Raw genomic sequence first — 12,050 nt, forward strand, 5'->3', positions numbered from 1 at the left:
TAGATTCCAAACTTAACTATGTTGATTTAGTGTTCTAATGAAAACCTCTTTTTTAAACTGATGGCGCCACCTACTGACCTCTAAACAACATACACTGCTTCATCAACATATCACTAGGTTTAACACTTTTATTTTGTTTTTTTTCTTATGTTTTTGTGTTGCTTTTGTCTTCATTTCTATCATTCAAAAGAAATAATTAGTTGTGGTGATGTTGCTGATGAAGCTTCATTAAAAACGGTGTCATGATTTTCAGAGATCAGTAGGTGGCGCCATCAGTTTAAAAATGATGTGATGTTTCATTAGAACAGTTGTTCGAAACAAAGGAAAACAGTGCAGAGACGCCATCTAGTGGACTCTAAACATAATGACACTGTTTCATGAAGCTTCATCAACACATCACTCCCTGATACATTGAAAGCATCACAAAGAGATGCCATGACAACGTTAAACACGAAATAAACAGTTAAAGTTTCTTGAATGAATTTGTTGCGACAGTAAATCGAGCACAACAAGTGTTTGTTGCTACAATCATTTTTGTGTTGCTGGACGAGTGCGTCTAATGGATTCACCGGACTAATGGGAAGAGGATGTGAACTCATGCCAGAGACGAGCGACTGGATCGGACTCATTATGAGTTTATGAAGAAGAACGAGTGCGTAAAATCCTAAACTGAAGCACGTGTCGGATGAAAAACAGACACACAATACTTGCGTGTGTGTGTGTGTGTGTGTGTGTGTGTGTGTGTGTGTGTGTGTGTGTGTGTGTGTGTGTGTGTGTGTGTGTGTGTGTGTGTGTGTGTGTGTGTGTGTGTGTGTGTGTGTGTGTGTGTCGATAACGTCACTCGCCGATGTAGCCGCTTGTGTCCGACTCTGGTTCTGTCTCCGTCCAGCAGGGATTCATGGAGAACCCCTTGAGGAAAACCAGACCCGGAATCTTCCTTCCTTTCACAATAAAAGCTGGAGACAAAGGAGAAGCTGGTCGTGGACGAGTCCAGAGTCGACGGCGTGTGACGGTTAATACGGCGATCAAGAGGCTTCTGGGTAAAAAAAAAAGAAAGAACGGTCGACACGGTTCGGTCCATTACGCCGTCCGAGTGACGGATGTTGGAATGATGAAAACAGAAGGAAACGTGAGATCATCTGATCAGATGGTTGAGCTGAAGGTCACGATGGACGGAACGATGCAGGAGCTTAATCATGCGTGAGAGACTCGAATCAAAGCTTTGATTTTCTTTTTTATGTCGAACAATAACCGCGTCCTTTCAGCCCCAATAACTCCACTGCACATTCTCCTGACGGCTGGTTTGTCCAGTTCCTTATTCAATCCTTTTACAATGTGTTATCTAGATCAGCGGCCCCGGGGCCAAATGCGGCCTTTAGACTTCATGTCGGGGGTCAGCGAGTAAGACTAGTCCTAGATGACTAACAATTGAATTTCATATTTATTTATTCATATTATAACACTGTAATTATATCTAAAAAAAATTAAATTTAAATATTCTTTTAAGTATGATGTTTATTAAATTAAATGATATATCATTATAATTTTAATTTAAATGTATTTAGCTTTGCTTCAATTCATGTTTAAGGTATTAAGGTTTCATAAAATGTTTAAAACTATATATATGATGATAGTGTATTTGCCTTAATTTAAAATAATATTTTCAGTACAATGTTTATAAAATGAATAATATTTACATTTTCTGATTAATTTCAAATCATATTTTAAGTACAGTTTTTATAATAAATACAATTATATATGATCATATTTACAGTACAATCTTTATTAAATGAAATATGTATAAAATTGTATCTATATTTTCTGTGTATTTATCTTAATTTAAAATCATAGATTAATTACAATTTTTATAATAAATAAAAGTATATTTAATAATATTTACACACACAATTGTATTTACAGTACAAATTTTATAAAATGAAAAAATAAATAGAATTATATTTACAATTTTTCTGTATTAAGCTTTATTTTGTTATTTTTATGTTTATCCGATTAAAAAAAATACAAATGAGATTTTTTTTTTTAAACTAAAATTCACAAAATAAAAAATCTGCAAAAATAAATAAAAACCGTATATCCCATAATAACTCAATGAAGTACAGGAAACATATAAAATAAACTAAATCTGAAGAAAGAGAAACAAAGAAAGTTTGTGTGTCTGTGGCGAAGAAGAAACATCGAGAATGAATTTAAGGCTCAAAGAAAGAAAATCAAAAACTGATGTTTTATTCTGTTTCGTTCTTGGACTGAATCCACGAGATTCTACTTCAGACTCGCGGCACAATAACCAGGAAACTCAAGATTAAATGTTTCTTTCTTTATTCAATGAATCTGTGTTTTTCTATTTTTGTCGTTGTCAACATTCGCCCTTTTTTTTCTGCATTTGTCTCGCAAACTGAATAGATTTTGATTTTTTTTTTTAAGAAGGTTTTGATAATGATCCAAGAAACCAACAACTACATTTCCTCAGGGGCCACAGTTTAAACAGTGGATGTTGTGAGGGGCCATCGAGCACAAATAAAGGGAAAAGTTAAAAAAAATCAAGCTAAAATTATTATTTTATTGTATTTTGTATAACTTTTTTTTTTTTATCGCAAAACTACTTTTTTCCTTAAACATTTTTAAATAGATTCACTTTTTATATTCACTTAAATAAAGGACAAATAAATACTCACAGAAATGACAAAAGTCCTCAAACAATCATATTCAGAGACTAGTAATTAATAAAAGAAATAAATACAAAACAAAAGGTTTAGTTTCTACATGATATTTGATCTCATCAACTACAGTCAAAGGGCCAAATGTTGGCCCCCGGATCCTTTTTTTTGTTGCAGTGCCACGACTATTTTAGCTCGACTGCCGAACCCGATTTATCCGTCTCGCTTTTCTACTGGGTTGTGCGAGCGAGTTCTGGAACACTACCGCCACCTGCTGCTCGGTCAGTACATTTCAATTTGTATACATGAAAAAGAAAATCATGAAATTATTCAGATCAAATAAATCTAGGACAGCAATAATGGCTGAAAATCATGATGAAGGTGGGAACGAGCTGCTTGGCGAAGGTCTGCGCTCTCTAATCTTCTTCTCATAATACCTCCAGAGGATCAATAAAGTTTTATCCATCCATCCATCCATCTATCCGTCTATCCGACTAGCTATCCGTCCGTCCGTCCGTCCATCCATCCACCAATCCGTCTATACATCTATCGATACATCCATCCATCTATCTATCTATCTATCTATCTATCTATCTATCTATCTATCTATCTATCTATCTATCTATCTATCTATCTATCTATCTATCTATCTATCTATCTATCTATCTATCTATCTATCTATCTATCTATCTATCTATCTATCTATCTATCTATCCATCATCCATCCATCCATCCATCCATCCATCCATCTATCTATCTATCTATCTATCTATCTATCTATCTATCTATCTATCTATCTATCTATCTATCTATCTATCTATCTATCTATCTATCTATCTATCTATCTATCTATCTATCTATCTATCTATCTATCTATCTATCCATCTATCCATCTATTTATCTATTTATCTATTTATCTATCTATCTATCTATCTATCTATCTATCTATCTATCTATCTATCTATCTATCTATCTATCTATCTATCTATTTATATATTTATCTATCTATCTATCTATCTATCTATCTATCTATCTATCTATCTATCTATCTATCTATCTATCTATCTATCTATCTATCTATCTATCTATCTATCTATCTATTTATATATTTATCTATCTATCTATCTATCTATCTATCTATCTATCTATCTATCTATCTATCTATCTATCTATCTATCTATCTATCTATCTATCTATCTATCTATCCATCATCCATCCATCCATCCATCCATCCATCTATCTATCTATCTATCTATCTATCTATCTATCTATCTATCTATCTATCTATCTATCTATCTATCTATCTATCTATCTATCTATCTATCTATCTATCTATCTATCCATCTATCCATCTATCCATCTATCTATCTATCTATCTATCTATCTATCTATCTATCTATCTATCTATCTATCTATCTATCTATCTATCTATCTATCTATCTATCTATCTATTTATATATTTATCTATCTATCTATCTATCTATCTATCTATCTATCTATCTATCTATCTATCTATCTATCTATCTATCTATCTATCTATCTATCTATCTATTTATATATTTATCTATCTATCTATCTATCTATCTATCTATCTATCTATCTATCTATCTATCTATCTATCTATCTATCTATCTATCTATCTATCTATCTATCTATCTATCTATCTATCTATCTATCTATCTATCTATCTATCTATCTATCTATCTATCTATCTATCTATTTATATATTTATATATTCTCAAATCTTGAACTAAATCATGGAAACAAATCCTGTAAATTAAGGATCTTGCGAAATGTATTTTAAGGAACGTTTATGACGATTAGTAAGAACTAATCAAAGAAGTTTTATTGTGAGAAATTAAGTTATATTTTCTAGTAACTTTTCTCTCTAAGATTATTACTGGTGTGTGTGTGCGTGTGTGCGTGTGTGCGTGTGTGTGTGTGAGAGTGAGGGGGGTACGTTTATCCCAGAGGGCGGGGCTCATGCGCGCAGACAGGTCTGGTGCCTTCACGGGCGTCAGGACTTTTTTTTTTTTTCCCACATGCAGCTCTGAGCGCAAGAATCCAGTCACTTTTTTTACGCACACCTGCAGCCCCCGGTCCCGCCTCCTCCTCCTCATCTCCCCCCTTCATCTCCCCCCTTCATCTCCCCCCTTCATCTCCCCCCTTCATCTCCCCCCTGGTTCTTCCTCCCAGACTCGCGGCCGGTGAGGGGCATTCGTCTGTGGGATGGGGCGCGAGTGGGACCTCGTTTCCTCCGGAGGGATGTTGGTTCTCGGGCTCCTGTTCCCGCTTCAGGTCTGGACTTTTAACATCCACGCGCAGCATCCGAGCGTCTACCGGGGGCCCGGCGGGAGTTACTTCGGGTATTCTGTGGACTTTTATCAGGCGTCACCGGACAGCAACACGTGAGTGGACTTTCTTATCATCTTTTTTAGGGGTTCAAGGTGATGATAAGATCCGTTTTTGCGCGTTTTGTGATACTTGATTTCAATCTTCCCATCAGGGTGAGTGTGTTAGTGGGGGCCCCGAAGGCAAACACGACCCAGCCGGGCATCGTGGAGGCAGGAGCGGTCTACTACTGTCCCTGGCCGGGGCACCAGGACAGCTGCAGACAAATCCCTTTTGACAGTTCAAGTGAGTCGGATCCACTTCTTCCTGCAGACACTTTGAGTTGGAATTCTCGTCAAGTAGATCCATCATTAGATTTGATCTTGAAATTATATTTTTCTGCAGATCAGAGAAGAAAAATAATCCATGCGTTTCCAAAAAATACACTGAAATATCAGCTCCAATAAACATTAAGTTTAAATGCAAAAATGACTCATATTCCAATTAAAAGTCATTAAATATATATTTAAGTGTAATTTGACTCATTTTCAAAACGTATTACGCAGATTATTCTTTTAAGATGCAATATTCAGAGCCAAAACTTGAAAAAAACATTTTATTTTGGTGGTTATTGTACTTGTACTCGTAGTACTTAGCTGGGAAATAAATAAGTTGTAATCTTAACCTGACGATTCTTGTTGTCTCTTCGCCTGAGGGTGCCAAAACATGATGATAAAAACAATAGTTAGGTATTAAATACGTCTTATTTATTTATATGATGCGTTCAAGAACACACCTCAACCATAATTCTGAACCCCATATATGTACTTATAAGTCAAATATTGTGGAAGAAATGTTGAATATTAAGTATGAAAATGTTTTAAATAGATGGAAAATGTGCAAAGTTTGAATACATTTTAAACATCATGAAGGCAAAACCGCAGAATATTAATTTTCCAATTAAATGAAAGAATTAATGGATTTTGAGCTTCTACTGTTACAGACTTAATTGTTATATAGTATTTATTCAATATTACTTTGTCACGGTAGGAAAACGCCCACACCTCAATTTTCCCTCCTATTATGGTAATGACTTCTGGATTTATGGGTCACTTTGCTTTAAAAAACAAAGATTTCTAAGCAGTTTAATCTGTTGCCTCTGGTCATTTTCCAGAATCCACTTGTGTTTTCCTTCTTATTTTCAGTGATCATGAACTAATTTAAGCATCTTTAAGTGCACGAAAACTATGTTTTTACCTTTTGTTTACGATTTGGTGTGTGCTTGAGTTCATATTCTACATGTTTTTCATTCGACGCCTATATATTCTCTTCATGACATGTCAAAAACACTTATGAATTGATTCTCCTGCCTAAAGACACCTTAAATACCTGCATAAACTCAACTATTTGCGAGAATTTCTGACCCAACAGCCTCTGTTTAAACCACTATTAAGCTTCAGGCGTCCCTTTTTTTTTTCCACCGTGACTTCTTGTAAAATATCCAGCGGACCTTCAGGGTCCAGGTCGCCCCCAGATGTTGCGACGTTTGTGTGTCTGGAAAGATAAGTCCATGTGGATCTCATCAGGGCCATCGGACTGAATGTGGGTCTGGCAGGTTTTCACCAGAGATCGGCTTCATCACGGTGACCTCCATGAGTTATCGTCGGAGCTGACCGTCCAATCAGTGTGTGCGTCTCATTCTTAATTGTGCATGTTTGGAGGAGAGAGAGAGGGAGGGAAAGAGAGAGAGAGGGAGAGAGAGAGAGAGAAAAAGAGGGAGAGAGAGAGGGGGGTAAACCGTATGCACATGGGTATTTAGTTCCCTTTTTGGATGAAAGGGGGTTTGGAGCAGGGTCTGCTTTTTATTAGATCTTTCAAATACATCTCCGTCTGCTTTACCCTCCTCTTGTCTCTCCATCCATCTCGCCCTCCATCAGTTTGACCCTTTTTTTGTGAGTGTCTAAAAATATCAGAGCATGAATAGGTTTGAAATAAAGGATCATGGATCACAAAATGAGAAAAATATGTTTGATGAAGGACAGATTTTTTTTTATTTTTGAGCGGAAAATCGGTTTGAAATGTTCGATCAAATCCATGTTTTTTGTCAAGATTTTTTGATATAGTTCTGGTTTCAAACTCTGTGGCATGTTATTTTTGGGGGTGAGTTACAAGATGAGATGGAATAAAGCTCATCAAATGTTATACTTTAAATCCTTTCAATTATATACTTAGGATGGAACAGATTTTAAATAAAAAAAACGTAAAATTATACCAAAAAGTTCACAGTGAAACCACATAAAATCCCTTAAATATAATAAAAACAAAGTCTAATTTATATCAAAGACATGGCATGAAGAAAACAGTTGATGAAGCTTCATGAAGCAGTGTCATTATTTTCAGAGTCCTCTAGATGGCGGTCTCTGCACTATTTTTCTTTGTTTTGAACACTAATAGACTCAGGGACTCATTCATTCCTTGTGCCAGCCATCGATCCATCCATCCATCTAACTATTCTAATGAAACATAATGTCATGTTTAAACTGATGGCGCCACCTACTGACATCTTAACAACATGACACTGCTTCATGAAGCTTCATCAACACATCACTACCACAAGAATTTACTTTTTGGGGGCCCTCAGCCAGTTGTGTGGGAGATCCTGGACATAGAAGTTAAAAGTGTTGGACTTTTGACAAAACTGTTCAAAATCTCCAGATTGTTCTTCAGACAATTTTGAAATGTTTGAGTGGAATTTAAAGCACAGCGTTTTGAAGAACACCTACCTAACTATTAAGAGACTTTTTGTTAATGACTGAGGTTTCAAACTTGATCACACTACAAGCAAATATTTAAAACACTGAGTAGGTTTTCACCGTCAGATGTTAACAAACATCCGGAACCTAAAAAATTGGGTCAAGGGGTCAATCTATAAACTGTTTAATCGGAGTGCGGCAAGTGTTTTTTCTACATAAAAGTGAAGAAGTCTTGCCACAAAATTTGAAATCTGATTAAATTGACATTACTTAACCAACCATTTCAAAATGGGCCACAAAAATTGTCATGGCGGACCAGGTTTGGCCCCCGAGCCTCGTTTCCTTTAGAGCTCTTGGATCACTTCCTGTCCAAGAATTGCGAGGATACAAATACATAAGATATCAACACGATGACATCACTTCCCCTTTTATTTCCCTGTTCAAATATTTCCTTCAACTTTGACTCACGAGAACTGAAGCAAATGTTCGGTTCATTCTTCAGGGTCACGAGGATTTATTTCACAAAACCTTCAAAGTTTTCCGCCTCCCTGGAGTTAATTCGGGGGTTATTCCTCACCATGGGTGTTTTTCGGGGGGTTAATTGTGAGGTTCAGGTCAGCGGTATAAACACTGAGGAGTGTGTGTGTGTGTGTGTGTGTGTGTGTGTGTGTGTGTGTGTGTGTGTGTGTGTGTGTGTGTGTGTGTGTGTGTGTGTGTGTGTGTGTGTGTGTGTGTGTGTGTGTGTGTGTGTGTGTGTGTGTGTGTGACCAGGTTATGCAAAAGTTGATGGATGAGCGAGACCACGGCGGGTTTTTTCTAGAGTTCCAGCAGAACCATTACTACAGGTATGAGACCTACTTAAAGAAAAATGGAAGGTGCTAGCACGACCATCTGTGAACTACTGGTTTTCATCTCCTGACTCGGTGTGTACCTGAGTTTGAGTCGCTCGCCTGACACAAGGCAGACGGTGTCAGCGGTGGTTCGGTCGGTGGGGGTCGATGCTGGAGATGTCGTGTACAGACGAAGATATATGACGAGTATTCCAACAAAAACATGTGATTTATCTTCATTTCTATTAATGTTAAAATCAATTCTATCGTTTTGAATAGGAAATCCCATACTGCACTGCAACAGTTCTTGTAATGATCGTGGATTTGAAGGATTTTAATCTTGTTTTTGTCACTAATTATGCGGTTTAAGTAGAAGAAGAACTGTTGATGTGGTGATCTATAAAGATGTCAGTCATTAAGATAAGATAAGGAGCTTAGATTATAGATGTCAACAATTATACACAAATGAAAGGAATTTAATATTAAGATAATTTGGTTAATAAAAATCATTTTTGGTCACCAAAAACAAAACTATCAAAAAAACGTGGGATGCTAATTGTTCCTCCTTTGTTGAGTCCAAATAGAACCACAGACTTTACCAAATAAAAAGAAAAAAGAAGATTAAAAAAACTTCAATTGTGGCCCAGAAAATAAGAGTTGAAACAGAAACCAGTATCAGCTTCTGGTTTAATTATTGAATGCTAATATTAGCATGTAGCATATCTGCGGTCAATCAAAGTAAAACATTTCCCGCTTAACCCTTGTGTTATCTCAAAGTCAGGGTTGTTGTCAGGCCACCGGGTCACCTTGACCCAGAGAGAACCCAATGGCTAATTTGGTGGACTATGTGATTGTAGAGTAACACATCTGCACAAAACCAGCCCAAGGTAGTTAATAAAATGTAGAAGAATCCAACAGTTGAATGAGTTGTAAATCTGCACCGAGCAGTGTGCAAAAATGTAAGTTAGTAAGTCATTTATAATTGTAGAGCGCTTTTCCAGACTTGGCTCACAAAACGCTTAAACAATCAAAACGATGTAGTGCAGTATGCACACTCAAATGGCCAGACAATTGAGTGTGGATCGATGGACACTTTCCACCCTCAACGGTCGCCAACTTAGTGACGTAGATGGCGCTATTTTTAGAGCTACTTCGCTAAATGGAAGTTACGTCACTGCGTAAATGTCTCGAGAAAACACTAATTTTACCACAAAACAACACAACAACGATAATAACATGATGAAACACAACTTAATAACTTGGTTCGATTGCTAAAAAAAACGCTGTCAAGTTTCGGTGATCGTGTTCCAACGGTTGGTTGCGATAAAAAGTAGTAGAAGAAGAAACTGTCGAGTCATTTCAGGTAAGCGTGTAGCGGCAGTGATCGATTTTGATTAAATAAGTAAATAAACAATATTTTCTAGAAACGAAAAGCACAAATGAACTTTTTAAAATTAGATTATGCAGAAATTTCACGTGGAAAAACCGATTTATTTCCCCCAGGACTAGAAATGTATTCTTCTTTTTAGGCTTTTGAAAAAAATACACTTGAAATTACTTTTAGCCCCTTTTATGGATCTACTTCCTATCAAATTTACTTAAAAAATACAAATTTAATGTTACGTTTTTGGACCATGTAAACAAATCAGTGATTTTAAAATAATGTTTTATATTAAATATTATATAAAAAGTCTGCTTAATATAAGTACCACCCTGTCGAAATTTGCGCACTTTAAATCAGTGCACTTAGTGAAGTGCACAATTTTGAGACACAGCAACAGAGACTATTATTCCGCTTAAAACTAAAAATAATGCAGAAAGTTCACCCATAAGAAAAAGCGTCAAAATTAAAAGCGAAATATGCTATATGTTAGCATATAGCTTGTGCTGTGTCTCAGATCAATTGTGTAACAAGAAGTGTGTAGAGACCCAGATGTCTGGAGGTACGGCTGGGAAACGTCACCACAGACCAACACCGTCAAACCCAATCTAACACTCACACACGGCTCGTAACGTGTTTATGTGCCACTCTCTGAGGTGTTGTTCACTTTTATGGAGCCTTCACTTAAAAAACAAAAAAAACCGTCTCGTATCCTGACAAATGTGTGTTGCCGGAGGTTGGCAAATGGTGTTTTTTTGAAGTGAGTTTACAGACTTGTTTAGAGGTTTTCCATCCACAACAGTCGATGAATATTCCACTTCATCCCCGTCTTCCTCTCTTCCGTCAGATAACCGGATGATAAAAGTCAACGGGACGAGGGAACCTCTGGAGTTCAAGTCGCACCAGTGGTTCGGAGCGTCGGTCCGGACGCACAAAGGGAAGGTTGTGGTGAGTGTTGGATTGATTTCTTCCATTTTAAGATGCCGTGTTGTTTAAGGGTTGTTTTGTTTTTTTAAACTGTAGGCATGTGCGCCACTGTACCACTGGCGAACGGTGAGGGTCAGCGCCGAGAAGGACCCAGTTGGGACGTGTTATGTTGCGGTTCAGAACTTCAGCGCCTACGCCGAGTACTCGCCCTGCAGGACCAGTGAGTCGCCGAACCGCTCTGTTGGATTCTTTTCTAGATGATGGAAAACCTCTCGTCCATGTTTATTTATCTACGTCTATAGATATACGTTCTTAAATAATGATTATCAATCATTTTGGACCATGTAAAAACACGTGGTTATTTGAATGAAATATTGTATGTAGTTGTTATTGTACATTTTCTTCACATAAAAGTACAAATTTCTACTTATAATGTTCTGAACCTTATATTACAAGCGACTTAAAGTGATATATTTTGATTAAATGAGTAAAAACACAAACTTTTCTAGAAGTTAAGAGCACAAATTAAGATCAAATAACTTTTTTTAATTAGATTCTGCAGCAATTTCACACGAAAAACGATTTATTTCCCCCAGAACTATAAATGTATTCTTCTTTTTAGGCTTTTGAAAAAAATACAATTGAAAAAAACGATTTTCTAATATATTGTATTCACTTTTATTCATTTTATAGATCTGCTTCCTATCAAATTTATCAAATGTAATGTTACGTTTTTGGACCATGTTAAAAAAATCAGTTATTTTAAAATAATGTTTTATACTAAACATTATATGAAAAGTCTGTTTAGTATAACGTTTTTTTTATATTAAACAGAATTAAAGGGATGTTATCTGAAGATCTAAAAATAACTATACTGTGGAGTAGACAAAAAAAAGTACTTCCATTAAAAAATAATTCCTACATTTTGATCTACCATTTTGTTATTGTTGTAAAAAGAAACATGGAGGCTCTGTATGAATTCAATTATATTTTTAGACAAATTATAAAATTAATTAATTAAAAAATGTTTTTAAGGATTTATTTATTTAATTAATTCAGATTTTATGATAAAAGACACAAGTAACACGTGACTGTTATAGCAGTGAAATTAAATAATATTTATTATTCAAAATATTTCATTTATTTTCCTCTT

At 35.9% G+C, this 12,050-nt stretch overlaps 1 protein-coding gene across 1 annotated transcript in view; it reads left to right on the top strand.

The window, feature by feature from the left end:
* Nucleotides 1–4,880: 4,880 nt before the first annotated feature.
* itga8 (integrin, alpha 8) overlaps nt 4,881–12,050 on the top strand; it is a 50,721-nt gene continuing 43,551 nt past the window's right edge. Inside the window, exons 1-4 of the mRNA XM_087812361.1 lie at nt 4,881–5,083; nt 5,182–5,312; nt 10,818–10,918; nt 10,994–11,117. Coding sequence (XP_087668487.1) covers nt 4,905–5,083; nt 5,182–5,312; nt 10,818–10,918; nt 10,994–11,117 — 535 coding nt within the window. The 5' untranslated portion in view covers nt 4,881–4,904. The remainder of the gene's footprint in view (nt 5,084–5,181; nt 5,313–10,817; nt 10,919–10,993; nt 11,118–12,050) is intronic.

This window comes from Callionymus lyra, chromosome 17 (assembly GCF_982586985.1).
Source record: "Callionymus lyra chromosome 17, fCalLyr1.hap1.1, whole genome shotgun sequence".
NCBI lineage: Eukaryota > Metazoa > Chordata > Actinopteri > Syngnathiformes > Callionymidae > Callionymus > Callionymus lyra.